The sequence below is a fragment of the Rousettus aegyptiacus genome, unplaced genomic scaffold, assembly GCF_014176215.1.
Source record: "Rousettus aegyptiacus isolate mRouAeg1 unplaced genomic scaffold, mRouAeg1.p scaffold_m13_p_7, whole genome shotgun sequence".
Classification (NCBI taxonomy): domain Eukaryota; kingdom Metazoa; phylum Chordata; class Mammalia; order Chiroptera; family Pteropodidae; genus Rousettus; species Rousettus aegyptiacus.
Window position 1 is genome coordinate 34501065 of NW_023416310.1, and position 22626 is coordinate 34523690.

The 22626-nt window shown below is 31.1% G+C and overlaps 1 protein-coding gene across 5 annotated transcripts in view; it reads right to left on the reverse strand.

Annotated features, from left to right (window-relative positions):
• CCDC88A (coiled-coil domain containing 88A) overlaps positions 1-22626 on the reverse strand; it is a 109110-nt gene that overhangs the window by 39843 nt on the left and 46641 nt on the right. For all 5 annotated transcript variants that reach the window (XM_016162599.2, XM_016162600.2, XM_016162594.2 and 2 more), the window contains exons 7-14: positions 21713-21853; positions 16757-16929; positions 10344-10425; positions 8380-8538; positions 6900-7046; positions 6211-6355; positions 3183-3367; positions 276-413 (exon numbers count right to left, since the gene is read on the reverse strand). In XM_016162599.2, coding sequence (XP_016018085.2) covers positions 276-413; positions 3183-3367; positions 6211-6355; positions 6900-7046; positions 8380-8538; positions 10344-10425; positions 16757-16929; positions 21713-21853 — 1170 coding nt within the window. The remainder of the gene's footprint in view (positions 1-275; positions 414-3182; positions 3368-6210; positions 6356-6899; positions 7047-8379; positions 8539-10343; positions 10426-16756; positions 16930-21712; positions 21854-22626) is intronic.

Genomic DNA, 22626 nt, shown 5'->3' on the forward strand with positions numbered 1-22626 from the left:
CTTGCAAGAACTTGAAATCACAGGTAATGCAAAACTGTATATAAGGTAATTATTAATCTTACTGGCAATTTAAAAAGTCTAAAATAAGTTTCCTCTTTAGCTTTCATAAAATATATGACATAGAAAGTGAGGTAAACTCATAGTTACTTTAAAATCTAAAAGATTCTGAAATATTTCTCTTTTTCAAGTTATATGGACATTTTATTTGCACAAATCATACAATAACTTTTGTTAATTAATTTTAAAACAGAATGCTTAATAGGAAATTTATGAACCTGTCTCTCTGAATTTTCTCTAAGTGTTTCGATTGTCTTTTCAAGCTGAGCTTTCTCCTTCATTAGATCCTTGCTTAAATTCTGACAATTCTGAAGACTTTGCTTTTCTTGAATAATCTCATTTTCAAGAATTTCAACCTGGAGAAAATTAAAACATAAAACAATATATCATAAAGTATTTTACAACAATAGAAATATGCCAAACAAAAGATAATCATTAAATTAATGATAAAATACATTTTTAATGCCCAAATGGTGAAATTTTAGAATTTAGTAGAGAAATTCAAGTAACATTCCATGCTAATTTTAGCAGCTATATAAAATATGCAGACATGACTATTTTTCTTATCCTCTGAATCTCTGAGGGCAAATTTCTGCTTGTAAGCACAAAAACAAATCCAAATGAATATATGGTAATTATGTGCTATAAGATTGTATAAGTCTTATTGAAAGGCTCTCTTGGTTTGAGTGACTTTGGAATGTAAAATTTTAATTATAGTCAAGAAATTTCTGTATACAAAAAAGAAGAGAATATAAAAAGCATTAAGGAAAAGATGAGAAATGGTGGTATAAGTTTAACGAGGAAACAAGAAAGAACTTATTTTACAATAAAAAGGAAAAAAGGAGAATACTGGAGAAAATAGGCTGAATAAAACTCAGCAAATTTTTATATTCTAGGTCTAAATTTTCAATTACACATTTGAAAGATATAATAAAGTATGTGGTTAATAAATATAAAAAAGCAAATTTAAGTTTACAATATGCTATATCATTGATTTTTTCCTTATAGCACATTCAAATCAGGAAATTAAAAAAATAAAAGATTTAGCTATATTAAATATTCCACATCAATAGATAGTGAAGAATTCTAAGCATTTTAATAGTCTTACATAAAGCAAGTTGAATTTTTCTATTTTAACATCAACGGAAGATAAACCACACTTGAAAAACACTCTTCCAGTAATATCTCAAAAGCATCAAGTCACAAATCTTATCCAGGAACTCAATTCAACATTAATTTTACATGTTTACAAAGCTTTTAGTTATTAATAACTAATTAAACTGGCTCTCCTTTATAGATGAATACATAGACAACAATTATTTAAATTCCTTTGTTGTTTAACATCAGCGGGATGCAAGCGAAGCATTTGATTTACAAAAGAGAAAAGACATCTTTTATACAATGAATTTATCAAAAATTGCTAGACTCACTAATTTACTATCTTAAACATCAAAGATAATTATAATTTACAGATCCAATTATAATGACAGGCAAAACTGTTCCAAGTTCTAAATGGCCACTCCTACTTGAACACTATATTGTCGAATGCTTATTATTTGGTTAATGGACTAATGATACAAAAATGTTTCAAAAGAGTAAAAATATTGCAAGAAAATCAGGAGTCTAATTGCATTATCTAAGGCAGTGGTCCTCAAAGTATGATTCCAAAACAGGAGAATCAGTATCACCAAGGAACTTCTTAGAAATGAGAATGCTTAGCTCTTACCTCGAGCCTAGCAAAAATCAGGGCTCTTACGTGTGTGACTCAGCAATCTGTGTTTTTAACAAGCTCTAAGGTGATTATGATGTATACTATATATCATTCAAAAATCGCTGGTCTAAAGGTCAGGGAGATTTCATAACTGAGATTCTAGAAACCCAGAATCTATCAAAGGAAAAATTAGACATAGATAGGAGCCTAGAAGATTTTTTCACAGTGAAACCAAGAATCTCTGAAGGAGTGCTAAGGTTTTGTCATATAATTCAGGAAGCAGCTTCAGTGAGACAGCAAAAAAAAAAAAAAAAAAGAAGTAGATTGAAACACTTCAAATATATTTAAATATATTGAGTTCATAATGACAATAAAACAAACAATAAACTCAATTATCACAGGAGGATATGAGAGAACCAATTCATTATTAGGAAACTGGTAAACAGAGAGAGAGAATCAAACATTTATCCTGTTTTTCCCATAAGAGCTGTGCCTCAAAATAACAAATGGTGTTTGTTTTCTTAAAACCAGTAGTTTTTAAAAATAAAAGTTTTTTTCTCATAGAAATACTCTTAGCTATCAAATTAAGAAGTGATGATTATATTTAAAATATCAGGATTTTGCAATCTCTGATTAAGATTTCCCAGCAAATCATTTTCCATGTCACAAAGAGAGAGACAACCAGGCATATGCCTTCTGATCGAAATATACATACTCCATATGAATATTCTTACTAAAATTCAATTTGAACCTAAGCCTACAGATAAAAGAGTCATTATAGGGGACAAAAGAACTTAAGTGACAAAAAGAATGCAATCAGCAAAATCTAGATTGTGGGGAAACTCTATTAAACAAATAACTTGGTTTCTTCCACAGAAACACTGATAGAAAAAAAGAGTAAACCTATAGGCTAAAAAAGACTTAAGGGACACATCAATTGATTGAATGTAGTTGATCTTATTTGGATTCAGATTCAAACAAAATGTAAAAAATAAAAAACAAAAAACCATACAATTAGAGAAATTGAAATGCTGACTAAAAATTATTATTTTTAAGTGTGATAATGTCACCGTTCTTTTTTTTTTTAATTCCTTACTTTTTAGAGCTATATACTAAGATATCTGTTGGTGAAATGATACCATGGCTAGGATTTACTTCAAAATAATCTAGTGGTTTGTGGGGAGAGTAGGCAGAAGTAGAAGTAAGACTAGTTGTAAGTTAAAAATTGTTGAAACTGAATAATGAGTATAGGATTTCATTTACTTCACATTTATGTATGTTTTAACATTTCCATAAGTTGAAATAATATTGAGGGCACATTAAAAATTGGAAAATTAATGTTTTACTGCAGTGGTATTTATTTATACTTTTACATACTTTTTTAACACTACATTAAATATTAATTTTTATTTACCTTTTTACTTAGTCTTTGATTTTCTTTTTCAATTTTCAGGATTTTAGACGTGTTACCTTCTGCAGAATCCATAGTACTCCGAAGCTCTTCTACAGTTTTTGTTAAACTCTGGTTTTCCATCTCCAACTTCAACAATCTACTTGATGTCAACTCATTCACCTCATGGCCCAAGGATTTCTGTGGTGCTGTAATATTGAAAAATAAGTCATTATTAAAACTATGTTTACTCTTTACTATTTAAAATGTTGAGTGTAAATGCATGACATCACCTGGTCCTTAACTATATAAAAAATTTATTAAATTATACAAGAGAGATATAATGGAAAAAATTAACTGACAGACAAAAGACAGATAAATCTTGAACTTTTAATGCACCCATAAGCATTCCAGTGAGAAAAAATTACAAAATTTAGACTGAAGAGATTAGAGTTTCAGTTCTAGTTCCATAAGAATTTAACTACTTGACAGGACCCAAGCCACTTTAATCTCAATGAGTCTTAGGTTACTTGTACAAAATATAGTTACTGGCCTGTGTATCTCATAGTCATTATGTGACTCAAATAAGAAGTATAAAGCACATCCTATGCCACACTTTCAAAATTTAAAGGAAGACAGTCTGAGGGGAAAAATTCCTAATCTGGTTCTGAGAAAGGCAAGACTGGTCACCTTGAAAAAGTCTTTCTCTAAATGAAGAATCCCTGTTAAATTAAGTGTAAAGATCAACATCTACTCCATTTTGTCAAGGGAAATCATCTTTCTAAGCGGATTACGGCACTGTATTTTTAACATAAGAATATTCAGTTTTTAGTTTTGTAAATGATTGTTCTCTGGTAAGCCCCAAAACAATTATTTTTAATGGCTCTATAGCAGACTCACTGAATATTTTGATGATATAAAGATATTAGGATTTACAAATGAAATATGATGCCTAGAATTTATTTTGAAATCCTAGATATCAGGAAGAAAAATGGATAGAAGTATAGGAGAGCATTTCTAGGTCTGTCTACTTTTGTGTATGTTTCGAATTCTTCATCATGAAGAGCAAACACACACACACACACACACACACACACACACACACACCACATATATCCCCATAAATGTATATAGGTGTGGTAAAATATCCCCCAGATTTTAAGTAAAGAAAGTTTCAATTCTTATTTCTGGCTATTGTTCTACTCAGCATACTGTTAATCTTTTATTAAAAGCTGGTATACTAGATAGTTACTAACTTAAAATTCCATTAGTTGTCTAAGTCTTCTTTCATAAAACGCGAATTCATGATTTGTAGTCATCATTTCAAATTAACAAGATTAGGCTAAAATACATGCTATGCCTTAATAATACTTTCAATACTATGACTGTGCTTCAAATCAAAGCAGCTTCAAGTCAGGCTATGAAGAATTAAAAAGGATGCTTATAACACATTTTTAACATGAAAGAATGCCTATATTATAATCTTAGGTGAAAAAGGGACCCTGAATTGTATATACACACTGATCTAATGATGACTACAATACCTATGTGGGTGTAAAAAATTTCTAGAAGCAAATTTTTTCAAATGTAAAAGTGATTAAGAAATTATTAGTGACTTTTACCTCCTCTTTTATATTTTCCACATTTTGTAAATTTTCTAGAAAGTTCCTTGTATAATTTAAAAGAAAAAAAAAACTGACACCGCATTAAAACAAATATTCAGGTCTATGGCCTCATTAAGAATAACTGCAAAACAACTGTAATATAATAATAATAATTATAATAATTCTTAACATTCAAATGTTTATTATTTACCAGGCACCGTTTTAGGGACTTCATAAGTATTAAGAAATTCAATCCTCACAACCACCCTTCAAGGTATTTACTATTACTGGCCTCGATTCATAGATGACAACACTTTTAACAGTGCAGATTTTAACTACTTTAGAGGTAGAAAATATTTAAGTCCAAATTGTTTTCTTTTTAACTCAGTTCACAAGGAATACAATAAAAAAAAGTTCCACAAATATATTTAATAATACATCTCAGCAACTTCACTGGCTGTAGAGAATTTACATGGGGTCCTAGAATTTGGTTCTCAGGTATAAAACTAGGAAAAGCCTAACAGTAATAAATATGAGTCATCTGCAGAAGTTAATTATTCTGTAAGACCAGACTATAAGCTCTCTCAGACCTACGTCTACCGCACCACTATATCCTCAAGGCCTGGTATCACATTTTACACATGATAAGTGCTTAATAAATATCTACTGAAGGAAGGAAAGCAGGTGGAATAATCCAATGTTGGGTAACTGAGGAATTAAGGAACTATTCTAATTCAAATAAATGTGATCTGAGTGTTATTTCAATAAAGTATATCAGTATTAGGATAATCAAAGCTATAATCCAAACTGTATTGCATGTATATACTCAGTTTTAAGACACAGGACAGGTCAATAAAGGAGCTTAAAAAAAAAAAAAGCCAAGATCTAAAAATTTATCTGGCGGTCTTTCATTATCTCCAGGGTGTAACTGAACTGTAGTAGTTGGTAGGTATAATCCTAAAATGGAGAGTACATATATTGATGAAAGTAGCCTTGAAGATCCTTAACTTGCTACATTTTTACCTAAGAATCTTCCCAGGACATTTTGACTTCCTGTTTAGATTTGCTTGTAATCAAAAACATGCTGACCAGATAATACGACTATTCTGTTCTATTTGGTAGATGGCTATATTTCTCAAAATAAATTAATAAGCTGGTATTTCAGTTTCTTATGATATTAACATGAAAAAATTGCCTAAACTACTGATCAAATCTGTCATTTCACTCAAAAAAGTAGAGCTGTAAGACATGCAAAGATAACCAGACCCAGGAATGTGGAAATAACATATTACTCTGTGAAATCATATCTAGGGACACAGCTGGCCTTCGGAGACATTTCTAGCTGGGGAAAATAAAGAAATGCAATAAAATATCCAGAAATATAAGTATAAATACAATTTCATTAATTCACCAATCCATTTAAATATGTAGAACAATATTGGGAATACCTTCAGAAAGTTCACTAGTTCTGGATATTTGTTCCAGCTCCCAGCCGAGATGTAATGATTCATCCATACTTTGTTTCTGTGCCATTTCCAAAGTCATATTTTCTTCCATTAATTCTTCAATCTTTTTTCTATCCATATCACGTTCCTTTTTTATTAGCAGGGAATATGGAGAGAAAAGAAAGCTAAGAAACAGTAAAATTTCAAGCTAATAATATATTATCAGAATGAGAATAAATCTGGAGTTCCTAAACATTTTTCACAGTTTGAAGAATAATAATTAGTTATTATAATTACTACAACTGGCCATTATGCTGACCAGGTATCTGTCACCCTTTTAAAGTGATCTTTGGGGACACCAAAAACTCTTCTTCATAGTCAATATATTAGTTTAGTAATAGTAACCCAGTGCTGAGTGGTTTTATTTCTGTATTTTAAAGGCATGTTTACACAATAACTTATTAGTTTTCTGAAAAATACAAGACAAAATAAATAATATCCCTCTGTAACAAAACCAGAAATTTCTATTACTCCTGTATTCATGTAAAATGGGAAGCGTTGAATTTATTTAGCTATGTCTTCTTTGGTAAAGCATCAAGGACACTAGCCATCATTTGCCATTATAGAAAAATCAGATGAAACTTAGAATTTTTCTTTAGAGGCCTGTAATTGATCTACTTTACAATACTTACCATTTCCATATCATGCAATTTAGCCTTTAGTTGTAAATTCTCTTTTTCTAATTCATGTAATTTATCAGAACGAGCTCGGGTTCCTTCTAATTGGTCTTCCAACATGGTTTTTGTTTCTAATAAAACTTGATTGTCTTCTTTTAATTCCTATAAACATTTCAAATAGGCTTTATTTATCACAAACGTGCTAATATTGGTTAATTTTTTAAAGTTCTGGAACAAAAATTCTTTATATGCAAGAGTAAAGCCACTGAGTAATGTTTTCTTGGTTTCATTTTGCTATTACGCAAACAAAATACTCAGTACTTATACTAGGATGAGTAATACTACTGTAATTTCATATGAAATTGGCACAGTACATTTAACTTCCTTAGTCACAAGAATAAGGAACTAAGTATAAGTAGTCTTGCAGATATTTAAGAGACACAAATCTCCATAAAATCACAGCTTAATATATTTGTTGAAATAGACTTGAAGATTTTTCTCCACTTAAACTATAACTTGAAAGTGACAAGTTTGGGGTATTTAAGTACAATTCCAAGACTTGAACTAATACTCACATAAATCACAAACCAAGGCTCTATCAATAAATATTTTACAAAAGCATCTTGAGAAAATGTTTAAAATCCCTAGCATTTGTTTTGAAGATATATGTTCACAAATCTACCTTGCTAAATTATATGCTTGCAGTTTATAAAGCAAAGAGAAAGTATACTGAAATAGTGGCATCTATAAGGACCCCTAAACAGTAACATGCAGACCCCATTTCAATAACTGGCAAGTAATTAATCTGCATCTAATCTTTGTTGTCTCTTGAGTCTACTTTTGGTAACTGTCAGGCTCAAATGTTCTAACTACTTTCTCTTATAATGTTTTCACTTCTTGATTTTTGCATATTCCTCCCTTCTTACTCCCATACTAAAAATGAACAAAATCTCCACTGTTTACAATGAGGAAGTTAACTGAGAAAGGAAAAAAAAGGCTGTAGATATAAGGCGTGTCAATTTCTTCCTGTCAAACTCACCTTCACGTAACACTGAACTGCAATAAGAAAACTGTTTTTCCTAATTTGTTTATATAAAATGTTATATAATTTGTTGAGAGAGTGCACGTGTGTGCATAAGTTCCTTTACTGATTCTAATTTAGCAGTCTGTGTTGAGAATCGATCAGCGATATGTTTTCTTTCACTTCTAGGAACAAGTTTTAAATCAGTAGAGAGAAATACTTTGACTCTGAGGGAAGGACTTTCAAAATCTGCTACACCTGTAATACTACACGAAGGAATGAAAGAACGCCAAAGAGTTCAATATAATTAATAACGTCCCAAAGTTCTTTTTTAAATTCTAAGCAATATGCTGATCCTACCATAAATTAAATATTTGAAGGTATTTACAGTATGCTCAACATTTCAAGAGTTCCATACATTAAGTGCATTTTCAAAAAAAACCCACTGTGAATAGTTTAAATTATGCAACATACCTCAACTCTTGCCTTATAAAATTCAATATCATGTAACCTCTCTTTATATCTGCTGACTTCACTTTCAAGCTTATCAACTCTGATTGCCTTCTCTCGAAGTGCATCTAATTCATCTCGGTACATTCTCGCAGAACGAGCATCCGAAAGCAAATTCATGTTCTAAATATAAATAAATATTAATATTTTAAATATTTTCTATTTTCAAATTGATAATCCTTGGTTGCACAGCTTGATGAATCTATAAAAAAATTCAATAAACTATATACTTTAAAAGTGTTAATTTTCTGGTAAATAAATGAAATCTCAATTTGTATCTTAAAATTAAGAGATATAAAGCCTTTCTTTTTACCACTAATACAAAGTATTTTAAATATGTTTATGCACAGCACACAAACATGTATTTTTACAATTTTTTTAGTATAATATTCTGTGTCAGGAATGTAAAAAATATTCAGGATATTTTAAAATAAGTACCTCTGCTAAACAATCATTTGGAATTAATTTAAAGTAAAAGAATTACCTTTTAAATACAAGACAGAAAAAATACAGAAGAGGCAAAATGTATTACTAAAGTTTATCATTAGTTGTTTTAAAGAAAAAAAAGTTTCTATCCAGATATGTTGTAACATGCTGAAATGCTGCTGATTTTTTAAATTATTCCAAGTAAAATGATTAGGGCATGTGATTAATCCCAAGTGAAACAAATATTAAAATTCAACCTTTTAAAAGCCTCATAATCCTTTAGGACAGTAGTTATCAAAGTGTGATCCAGGGACATCTGTTCTTTCAGGGTGTTCGTAAGGTCAAAACTATTTTCATAATAATTCTAAGAAACTCTCATTCTCTCATGAAGGCAGAGTTTTCCAGAGATTACATGGAATGTGATATCTTAACAGACTGAATACAGAAATAAACTTGAGAATCTAGCAGTGTTTAATTAAGCCAGGCATTACTAAAGAGATTTCCAAAAATGCAAGAGTACCATTCTAATTACTTTTTGTTTTGGAAAATAATGGTTATTTAGCTAAGATATAATTTTTATGTTAACATTGAATGGGTCAAGTATTTAGAAATTCTTAATTTTAATTTCTAATACAGTAAATACCAGTAGATATAATCCTCAGTAATTTTTAAGAGCAGAAAAGTGTCTTGAGATCAAAAAGATTGACAAACACTGTTTTAGAGGAAACACACATACAAAAACCTTGCTACCAAGAAGTAGAAGAGCAGCCACAGCATATATACAAATAAAGATTATGATTTCCAGTCTCATACATCTAGAAAGGTCCCAGTTTACAATCCTGCAAGTAGAGTATTCCCTTAAGTTAAAATGGCAGGTAAGGGGAAGAAAATGGTCCATCCTTGTCCCAATCCATACCATTTAAGGGTTAAAGAAGACCTCATGCACTACCTCCAAATGAAAACAAAACATTATGGAGTGATTAAAAGAAGTGAATTCTTAATCTTGGTTAAAGATGAAAAAACACAAAGCCTTAATAAAAATAAATTACCAAAAGTAAAAGGCTTTGATCTTATTTAATACAAAAGAATGAAAAATTTAAAAACATTCTGTAATATATAAGTTAACATAAAGCACCATCAAAGAGTGGAGACCTAGGGAGATAAAAATAAGCAGCACAATTTACAGTAGAGTTCCAGCTTCCAAGTCTACAGAAGCCAAATACACAAAAAAAGAGAATCTTGGAACCACCCCAGTGCTAAGAGGCTCCTTTGAATCTTAGCAAAGTTTAAATAGCGCTGATATAGAAGAAAGAAAAGTCCAAAGACCTTGATTTCTATTTTTGGCTCGGGCATTTTTGGAGAGAAACACTAAAAAAGTCATCAGATCTCTTTAAGCCTCAGTAATCTCATAAAGCATTAAAGTAAAGGTTATAAATTATATGAAGAAAAATCAATTTCCAATTACTTAGTGGTCTTATATAGTAACAGTTCCAGGTACAAACCTCTTGCTGCAGCCTTTTTAGTTCTATTTCCATTTGTTCAAGTTCTTGTTTACAGTCCAGCAACTGTTCCGTTTTTTCTTCCCTTAAATGCAAAAAATATTTATTAAAGAAAAAGCTTATTGCTTTAAAAAACTATGATCATCTACATTAACAAATGTATCATTGTTAAGTAAATTTTTAGTTGAACACAATTACCCATGACTCCAACCCAGGGGAAAAAGACAAAAAAATTGATACTAGGAATTTATATGATTAGACATCAATCAAACTCCCTCTAAAGTTCTCCAAAGGCAAACTTCAATAACTGACATCTTCATAGTTCAGAAGGTAGTTTCTCTCAATCTTTTCTGACATCCTCCATTCCTAGTCTCCTTCCTCTTTCTTGCTCTCTCTGTCTGCATAGTCAAAGACAAGTAAGCTGGAAGAGTTTCTATGCAAGGCAATATTATCTGGGTCTGAGATTTATAAAGGTCTCCAAACTATTACCAACCTTTACAATGGCCTAAAGAAAAAGATATACTGCTGCAGATACCTAAAATCTTTATAACTTTATTGTTGTCTTCCCAGAAAGCTATAAACATCCTTAAATTTCTATTTTTTTTTCTCTTTACACTGCTTTACTTCTAACTCCTGATTTCTATCTCCCCTTCAGAGCCGAGTTCCTCAAAGTCTCCACCATCTCTACTTTTCTACCTTCTGTTTTTTAATGATAAAAGGTAAATGTTCATTATAGAAAACAATTTGTTGTTGACATCTCCTCATGCCTATACATTTTTCAAAACCATAACTTTTAATATAAAAATATTCCCTTTGATAGAGGAACCATAATTTACTTAAGTGGATTCTATTTTTCACTGTAATAAATAATGTTTTGGTAAATGAACATAAAACCCTATGTAGTTTAGGACATATTTCCAAAAGTACATTACAGTCTAATAAGTACTCGATATACCATGTCAAACTGCCCTTCAGCAAGGTCATTATCAATTTATAATGCAACAGCAGAGGATAAAAGTGCTTATATATGAAACAATTTAACAAGTGAAAAGTACTGTCACTGTTCTAATTTCCATTATTTGAATACTAGGAAAGGCTAATTTTGTTTTTTAATGTTTGTGACAATAAAATTTCTTCTGACAAAAAACTATTACCTATTGTGATTTGTAAGATATTTCTTAGAAATATTTCTTCATGGGTTGTCAAATTTTTTTTTTTAATTGTAAACAATTCTATTTTTTATGGTGGTAACATATAAGATAAAATTGCAATGTTAACCATTTTTAAGTAAACAATTCAGTGGCATTAATTATATTTACAGTGTTGTTAAACTATCACTACTATCATTCCCAAAACATTTTTATCACCTAAAACAGAAACACTGTACCCCGTAAGCACTAACTCCCCCCTTCCCCAGCCGCTACTTCTAATCTACTTTCTGTCTCTCTTAATTTGCCTATTAAAGATATTTCATTTAAGTGGAATCAGACATTTGTCCTTTTGTGTTTGGTTTCTCACTTAAATTGTTTTCAGAGCTCATCCACGTTGTAGTAGATATCAGAATTTCATTCTTTTTTATGGCTGAATAATAAATTCTATCACATGCCTATAACACATTTTGTTCATCCATCCATCCGTTCATGGACACTTGGGTTGTTTCCACCTTTTGGCTATTGGGGATAATGAACAATGGTATACAAGTATCTGTTTGAGTTCGTTTTAAATTTGGGGGGGATGTAACTAGGAATGGAATTGCAGGGTCATATGAAAATTGTATGTTTTAACTTTTTGAGGAATATCATCAAATGCTTTTTAATTTTAGTTATTGTTTTCTTAACGTTTATATATTTAACAATTTTTTATACATATAGAACAACCATCTTTTATAAATACTGTTGTTAAATATATGTGTGTATTTGTGTGTGTGTGTGTGTGTGTATTTAGAAATACTTCTTTTGCTTTTTTATAAAGCTCTTCCCTACCTAGAGAATAAACATATACTCATTTAAATACATCTTTCAGCTTCTTTCAGCATTATATTTAGCTCTTTAATCCATCTGAGATTCACTCTGGTGGATGAGGTATAAATTTAAATAATTTTTCAAAAGAGTTACCCAGGAGTTTGAACTTCACTAATAAAATAATTCCTTTTGTGCACTCATTTATTTGACCATTCTCTCTATAGCAATGAGGCTTCCATCCACGCCTCCCCACGGATATTTTTTCATAATTGATTACCTCCTTATTGCCAAATCCAATGATTATTTTCAGAACTTTTTGAAGAATTTAATATAGTTAACTCCATTCCTCTTCTTGACACTCTCTCCTTTGGTTTCTATGACTTCACATTCGGGTTTTCCTACTTCTCTACATATTAATTATCTGATTCTTTTAATGATTTCATGTTTCAGGCCCATATTCTGGTTAACAATTATCAAGTTCTTATCTGTACCAGGCACTTTTGTTAGGCACATTACACTTTCCGAAGCACTTAATTCTTACAAGAGCCCTCTAAAGAAATAATGGCAGTGACAGCAGCTTACATTTACTATGCACTTATGTACTAGACACTGTTCACTTTACATATTTGCCTCACACAACAATCCTACAGTGGACACAATTATTATTCCTACTTAGTAGAGTAGGAAACTGAGCAGCCTTAAAGAAATTAAGTAACTTGGCTATACTCATTCAGTTAAGAAGTGCTGAGCCAGGATTCACAGACAGAATGTACCCAAAAGCTCATGAGCTTGATCATATGCTCTATCTCTCTACAGTACATATTATTAGAAGTCTCATTTTACAGATGAAGAAACTGAGTAATGAATGGTGAAGTATGCCCTTAACCACTTAAACAACTTTTTTTGTTTGTGTTCTACAGTTTACATCCTTCATCCTTCTCACTCTTCATGTTCTTCCTGAGCAGTCTTATCCACTCCCAAGGTTTCAACTACTACTTACATGCTGCACACTATTCTTCATCAGTATTCTAGTGATCCCAAATCTCTATTCTACATTGTGGACCAGATAGTCAATTATCCAATGATCATCTCCAGAAAGATATTTCTAAGGTACCTCAAACTAAATGTATCAAAACTATACTTGCCTTTTACCTTAATTTTATTCCTGTCTCTTACATTCCAAATGAACGGCATCACCATGCAGACACTTATTATAGGAAACTAGGAATTATATCAAAGATCTTTGCCTTTTCCCTTACATCCTCTCCAACCTCACTGTTATAACCTTAAACAGGGCCCACACCACTTCTTGCCTGAACTGGTCTTCAATTCACTTTCATATTGCCACTAGAAATAATAATTTCAATTTGAACATTCACTAAGAGTCAGCTACTAGGCTAGTATCTCTGTATTAAAATATAAATTTGATTTTGACACTCTCCTATGCAAAAAAATCTTCAACTGATCCTTATTGTTTAGATAAAGTTCAAACTTCTGAGTACTGTATATATCACCATCCATGTATCCACGTATCCACTCCATCATTTTCAACTTCATTTCTCGCTATGCCCCTCCTTATATCTTACTGAACTTGATAAACTTCCTTCTGTTAGAATACCCAGTTGAGCTTTTTCAAACTAGTTAATGTCTAACATCAACTGAAATGTGACTACTTCTATGAAATATTCTTGACACCACTCTCTTTTCTTTCTTAACTCAAAAATGACAAAAACTCCTTTGAGTTTCAACTGCAGCTACACAGACGTCTAATATACCTCTGGTTTCATGTTATTTCACTGATTTGTTTAAAAGTTTATCTCATAACTCAATTTAAAAATGGGCAAAGGATGTGAATAGACATTTCTCCAGAGAAGACACACAAATGGCCAATAAGCACAGAAAAACATGCCAACATCACTAGTCATAGGGGAAATGCAAGTCAAAACCACAAAGAGATATCACTTCACACCCACTACAATGGCTATAAACAAAAAGGGGTATAATAAATATTGGTAAGGATATGGAAAAATTGGAGCATGCATACATTGCTGGTGGGAATGTAAAATGGTATAGCCAAATAGTTTGACAGTTCCTCAAAAGGGTAAAACTACCATATGACCTAGCATTTTCACTTCTGGGTATATACTTTAGAGAACTAAAAACATATGTCCACACAAACATGTGCACATGAATGTTCATAGGAGCATTATTCAAAACGGACAAAACGTGTAAACAATCCAAATGCTCAGCAACCAATAAATGAGTAACTAAATGTGGTATAAGCATATAATAGGATATTATTCAACCATAAAAAGGAATAAAGTACTAATAAAACACTACGACATGGATGAACCTTGACAACACTATACTAAGTAAAAGAAGCCAGTCACAAAAGGCCATATAATGTATAATTTCATTTGTATGAAATATCCAGAACAGGCAAATCCATGGAAAGAGAAAATATATTAGCATTTGCCAGGAGCCAAGGGCAAAGGGAGATAGGGAGTGACTGCTAATGGGTATGGGGCTTCTTTTGGGGGTAATGAAAATGTTTTGAAATTAGATAATGTGTGATGGTTGTGCAACTCTATGAATATACTAAAAATCACTGAATTGTACATTTCAATTGTAAATTTAAAAAGATAAATTTTCTGATATGTGAATTATATCCCAATAAAGTTATTACTTTAAAAAATAATAATTTGAGAAGAACTCTTTGAAAACATAGAACCATGGAGGCAGAGAAAATAATTAAAGATAGTTTTTGATAGTGTTAATTACTGCATAAGTGAAATTTATTTGGAATTACTTCCTCCAACCAAACTGCAAATGCTTTTACTCTGTATGTTAATAAATCAAAAGCAATTGTACTATGTTGTGTGACCCATAAATAAGAATGCTTTTAGTTAATGTGCATGTTTTCATTACAATTATTTATTTCCATTAGGTCTAGGGTAACTTGAACTATTTTTATCCATCCTGATTTCCATACTTCATCACTTTTAGAAAGATCTGTCCCAACAAAAAGATTTAAAACAAATGTTAACAGAAGAAATCCAACAAGGAACACATTTTCAAAGGACAGTAAAGATATTATATGGTATCTGAAGATACTATATGGTATTTGATAAGTCACTAGAAATACTTGTTATATCTAGCATATATATTTGCTAATTAAAAATATTCATTTACATTTTTGAATGAGCATATGAAAGACCAGACTTTATTAATCTCTTTAAGTTGTTTGGAATTTTAATATACTCCATGGCCAAGTAAATTTTATTTAAAAATCAAATTGTAATACAGTGCAAAATGTTAAATGAATTCACAGCCATCACTGCAGCTCTAATTGCATGCTTTATCTAAAGACTGGAGAATATTGTGCTAAATTACATGGAACAAACTAGTGTTCACTGTTTAGGCTATCCATTAACTGCCAGTCAAACTAATAACAGCAATCTCTTCCCTAATTTTCCTGGTGCAGCTGTTTATAGAATATCCTGGGCGTGCTCACTTCAATAGATACATAATAATGCAGACATCTACAATGAAAGCTGTATTTTTTTTGTTTTGTTTTCAATTCTTCCTATAGGCTTTATATTTTTTCTACCTTGCATATTCTATCACTTTTTAAAACTAATTGCTTTAAATAATCAGTAAATAAACTTAATTGCTATATTGTGGCTTTAAATTTAAAATCTGCACGCTAAAGCCCAAATTCTAGAAAAACACCTCCCCAATGCGCCCCCCCCCCCCGCCCTGCCAAAAAAAAAAATACTACAATGATAGCCCAAAACACAAAAATCCTTTGTTGTTTTTAAAGTGCAAAATAAGTCTCCAGCAGAAATTGGTCTTTTCTTTACATGTGATTCACCGAGGGATACCTACATGACATTTATACTGACTTTTCTGAAATGATCTTTGAAAGTTAAATAAATGTCACCAGCACCAACTAATCTGAATATTTATCATCTCTAAGTACATCATTCAGGCATTTCAATTACTTGATACAGAAGATACACACACAAAATTAATTTTTTGTAATGTTATATGCCAACTACTTGGTGTTTTACAACATTAATTTTGAAAGAGCTAAACTTACTGATCTGTATCGGTGGTTGCTAATATTTTGGATTTCAAGAAGATAAAAATAAAAAGTTAAGAAAATCCCAATTTGCCAAGGAAGAACATTATTTTATAAAAGAAAGACATTTGAACACTAGACAGATAGAAAGGACATAAATTTAGAATAAAGGGCATTCTTTAAAGTGGTAAAATTTAGCATTAGGAAATCTTATGCCATCTTATTTTTCTCATTTTGACTAAAACTAGTAAAAACTTTGACACAGACTAGCAAATGGCAACTACTATCTATGTTCTATAATCCTAAAAATATTGTTCAGGACACCTTTGCAATCATTTAAATTCAATGAGTGTTGAAAATCGGTAACTTACAATTCCTGTCTAAGCCTTCTTATCTTGGCTTTAGCATCTGCCAGTTCCACTGACAGATGCTGTCGACTTTCTGTTCGCTTCATGCCTGGAGAACCACAGGGTGACTGTGCAGATGATGAGGCATGGGGCAGAAAATGAAGACCATCCCGTTCTTCAGAGAGTTCTATGATAGTCTAAGGAAATGTAGAAATAAACATAGAATCACTTTTAGTATTCTACATATCAAAGAACTAAATACAACACTATGCTCTAAACCTAAATACTATACTACAATACCGAAAATGATGCATTAGTCAAACATATCTTAACTTTATCATATTTAGCTGTCATTTTAAAAAGTTTGATTCAACAGTTCGTGAATAAGCTATTTAGTAGATAACACTAGAAGATGACAATAGTTTTTTTCCATTCTTAGTTTTTTAACAAAAGAAATCAATTGTAGTAAAATTAACAGACCAGATAGCGATTGCTGAAAAGTCATAAAAGACTTGGTGACACAGAAGAGAAATCAACTCAAGAGTGATATGTCTACAACTGTGCTGTCCAATATGGTAGCCAGTAGCACAAGAGGCTACTAATTAAATACAACTTCGAAAAGTTAAAATACAGTTCCTTAGTCACACTAGCCACATTTCAAGTACACAACAGCCACATGTAGCCAGTGGTTACTATATTGGACAATGCTAAAAAACAATCTTGCCATCATTGTACAACTGGACAACAATGCTCTAGAATTGTAAACAGGGATTCCAAGGGACCTAACAGAACCTCAGAGGTTAGTTCAAACTCTTAATTCTGCAGTAAGGTAACTGAGGCACAGAGTTTGGTTTGTCCATGATCACACAATCAGCTATAGAAATGCCAAGACTCTTGATTCCATATCCTATACTGTCTCTTACAGTAGTAATTCTGATCTGTTTCTCACATCAATGCTTCTTTTAGTCTTTTCTCTAGAGATCCTCCAGAGGACACAAATCTTCTTCTATTTATCCTAAATCTGACCTTTAAGGGCTTTTTAACCTACATCAACTAAACTCAATCGTACTCCTCCATTCCCCTAATTTTCTTTTCATTGGAAAATTATCTTATTCTAAACCAATTTCTCAGCTTTCTTTTTTCTTTTTTTTCAAACTTCCCAGGCAAGCAGAAATTGTCTTCTATAGCAATTTCAATTCTTCTATTCCAGACAAAATGGGTGGGCTTACCACCTTGGGACCATGCAATCACCATCTTTGTTTTGTTTCTCATCATTAAGTCTTATACCATCTTCAATGAATCATTACTTTTATTTTTTTTTTAAACCACCAATTAGAATTCATTTCTTTATCCTTAGGATATATTTCAGCACTTGAATGAAGGTCTAACAATCGTTTTCACAGATTCCAGTATGTTTATTGATAAACCTTAGAATGTGATTTTCCAATTCTTTTTCTCTCTACAACTCCAAATCCACTTCCTGTTTGATACATAGAAGGCTTCTCCAATGAAAGAACCATTCTTCTTTTGTGCAATGCCTCCTTTACTGGCATTACTCTCATGTAATCATATTTATGTCTGAACCTTTAATCATTCAACTCTCCCTTTTTGCACCAATTTTTTCTGGCTTTTTTCCTACTCAGCCTGGAATTACAATAAGGCCCTTAAATGTCAACTTTACTTTCTAATTTAACACTACTACACAATCTTTGATTATGGCTCACTTTTTGGGGAAAAAAAGAAGGAACTAATATTTATAGAACTCCTAGCTAGGGGATTTTTCAGCAAGATCTCATTCAATACTATAATCTGTAATAGAGATATTAGGTCTATTTTAGACATACAGAAATTGAGACTCATATGGATTAAATAACTTAACCAAAGTCACATATCTAATGACAGGTACCAATAGGAATTCAAATTCAAATGTGACTCAAATACTGTGTCATTTCCCTTACTTACCATCAGTTTTTTCTACTCCTGCTCCAAGGAAACTCTTAGAGAAAAATAAACAAAATACACAGCCCTATTACAGATCTCACCATCCATTTTCAATTAAGCTCTTTCCAATCCTCATCCTTTTATTGAAAATTTTGCTGATTTCCTGGCAAATTTCCCCAACGACCGCTATTGTAAGTATATTCCCTTTACTTAAGCCTCCAAATGCAAACAACTATTATAATCATTTCCAACAAATAACCCCTCCTCCAACCTGTTAAAGAAAACCACCTATGATTAACTCCATTTTTATGCATCTCGTTCCTGAAACATTCGTATTTCTGTAACATTTTCAATTGTTTTTTTTTTCTTCTTTGTTCTTCAAAGATAAACAAGTTTCTTCTATACGGGGGGGGGGGGGGGGGGGGGGGGGGACAAGCACATTTCCCTCTTGCTATCTTTATATTTCTTTTTCAACACTACTTTTTGAAAGATAGTTTATATGTTCATTGACACTACTTTATCCTATCCACTTACCTAGTATGTCCAGCCCAACTACCCTGTCACTGTCAAAAGTGTCAATAATCTCCAGAGTAGCCCAGGCTCAATGTTCATGGAGTCAATTTTTATTTGTGTATTTTCTTACTGTCTCAATTATCTTTAATCTTGCCTTCTAACATCTTCTGAGTCTAACATATAGTGTTTAATAAATATATTTCATGCACAAATAAATTAGAATTTAAATACATTATCTTTTGTTTTTCATTTGCAATGCAAGTTTTTTCCCCCCGGTAAATCGAATACAATCTCTTATACCTCCTTTTGTTAAAGTCTCTGATCTTATTTAGTATAGTACGGAACACAAAAATAGTTGCCCAATAATATTCAACTGAGTAATTCACAAAATAGAGAACTCAAGAATAGTACTGAAGACATACCCTACATATGAACTTGGTAGGTGGTAAAATGGAGATATCAAGAGCTTCCAGTTGTCAATAAACAGAACACAAAGAACTATGGGCTGAAAATATTTTTTTAAGAAGAAAAAAAGGAAAGAAAGGAACCTATTACTAAGAATTAAGAGAATCCAGAGGTATTTTCCAAAAAAGATTATGTAGGCACTTTGACTTTTCTTTGATTTTGAATATCTTCATCTATAAAATAGGATTACTATGCAGATTTAATAAAAGTACATGATAAACTTATAACACAAAGCTGGGCACAAAATAAAGTGACAATAAAGAGATCTTAAATGCATTAAAATTTTCTACTTGGTTTTTAGTAGGAGAAGTCAAAGAGATCATTGTTCCACAACATTAATAAAAAAACATGAAGAGTAATTAAAAATAGGGCAAATTATATTTCTATATTGAAATGAAACAACTACAACAGATCAAAACAGAATAAAAGCTAAAGGGAAAATCTAAATAAAAATTGTTTCAATCAAATTAAATGACACGGAATTATTACATTTACATACTATATTACCATTAGTTTAGTATTTTTCACAATTATTTTAAATTATCTTTTCTAATTAGTCCACTAGTGACCCAAGTTCAACATTTTTCCCCCAGAGAATTGGTTTTAAACCAGCTAGCAATTTGTTTCCTGAATAATTTAGATAGGAGAATGCAACCACTTTTTTTTCTTTGTTAGAAAAACAAAATCAACTGAAATGCTTGATCAGCTGGACTTTAAAATGTTTTTCTAACAATCACTATATAGTGTTTATTATTCATTTTACTTTTAACATTGATCATGTAATGACAAGTATTCTGTTCACATTTCTCCAAATGTATTCCACCCTATATTAATCAGTTAATGTGAGATCAATTTATATATGTCCGTCAGTCATATGAGACCAGAGTATAGATTTTTAGAATTCCTCAGAAGTTGGAAGATAACTTATCAAAATACCTTTAATACCTAGAAATATAAACAGAAGACTGTTCTAGAAAGTAAATAAAGCAGTAAAAATACACTAATATAAAAAAATATACAGCACATGGTTCAAAAATCACATTGAAAATGAAATAAAACTCAGGATGAGTTTGATATATAGTCAGGATTTTTCACTGTAGTCTTTCCTTCCTTTGGTATTAGTGCCTTAGCTTTTTAAAAATTTAATTGTTGCTCTAAAATATTTTTTGTATTTCCATGTTTTCTTCTTTTTAATGTCTTATGAAAAACTGAAAATTCTATCAAAATTGAATATACTCTAAAGAGGTATGAAAGTTTTGTTCAGAAAAATAAATCTTTAGGAATTTCTTCTATGTAATCTTTCATTTGTCCCAAGAGTAATCAAATTCTCTATAAATAAACTCAAAACTGTCTCCATGCAAATGGAACAAATGATCAAAGCTATACATTCTCCTGAATGGCAGAATACTTTAGAGGCTGCTATTAAGAAAAATATTACTCACCACCACATGCACCAAAGTCTAGACTCCTCTAAAACTTATAAAGAGCTTTCAGAGAGTGTAGGCAAAAAATTTGGAGCAATTTTTCTTTTTAAAAAGCAAAGTACTCTCTTAAAAGGGCTTATAATAATTCCCTTTTTAAAAATCACACCTCATTATACTGACTACAAAAATTTGAGAACTTTTGTGAGACATTTTATTCAGAACACCTGTGATTCTTCTTTTATTAACACTTATTTTTCCAACCTCACGTGGCAATAAAACTAATAAATTAACCTTAAACAAATTCTTATGCTTCAAGGCAATGATTTTTCCACTTACATCAACGAAATTTTCAGTTTCACACTTCTGTACTATTGCCAGAGCTATGGAGATGACTTAAAAAACACACAGGAAAAAATGAGAATAAGAAAAAGAAAATAGAAAACCTAACTGCAATCTGTTTTCTAGTAATCTGGGGCTCTTATATGTCCTTTCTGCCTCCTCTGCTGCACACACAAAAAAGTCATACAGTACTCGATTACCTGCCCCTAAGAAACAGAGTATTAATTCTGAAGTATACCTGAATGCTACTTTTTTTGGAAAGAAAACTTTGGTAATATACTAAAAGAAATATACAGACCTCTGAATGTTCATCTCTTTCATCTATAAGTCTTTTTAGATGCAATGCCATATTTTTCAAGAGTGGTTCTATTTCCTCCTGAGACATATCAGTCACTTCCATCCATTGAAGATCAAACACATTTTCCTGATTATGGGTTATCTTTAGAAAAGCAACCAAAGCAAACGATTAAAAAATGGCTATTATTTAAAAATATTTCACTTTACCACAATATTAGCTCAAATATTATGTATCTTATATAATAAAAATACAAAAATTAAATATGTCTAAAAATTTAATTGGTGAATAATTAAAAAGCTACAACTAAAAATTATTTTAAAAAATATAATCTCTAAATGAATTTATATATTTTTTTCCAGTCAACTGAAAAATAAGATATTTAATTCAGGGCATTCCTCAAGGAAGATAATACTGCATATGTTAGACAACTGCTTTAACAAATCAACTTAACTTTTAGATTATACTAAATTTATTGTGCTTGAATTCAAAAGTGAAAGTTTCGTTAATCCTGTTGGATATACGCCATTGCACTTTTATACCTGAAAAGCTAAATCTTTACAGATTCTGAAGATGACACTCTCAAAGAACCTTAGGAGAAAAGGACTCCCCATATAAAGACTTAAAGAATGGGCAAGTTATGTAAGTGAAATATTCATTTCTTGCTTTCCATTTCTCACTGTGATTCTGATATTTTGCTTTAACTTTCATAAGCAGCAAAAATAACATTTTCAAGAATGGTGACAAATTTATTAACTTAAAACACTTAGCATTTTGTCAAAATATAAGCCACAAAGCTAACATAAAAATATATATATATAAAGGGAAACTACCAATAAAACTGTATCTTGTAGAGTGCTACTAATAAGCTTAAGGTTAACAATATTACTGAAAAACAAAGCTGAGTTCTATGTTAA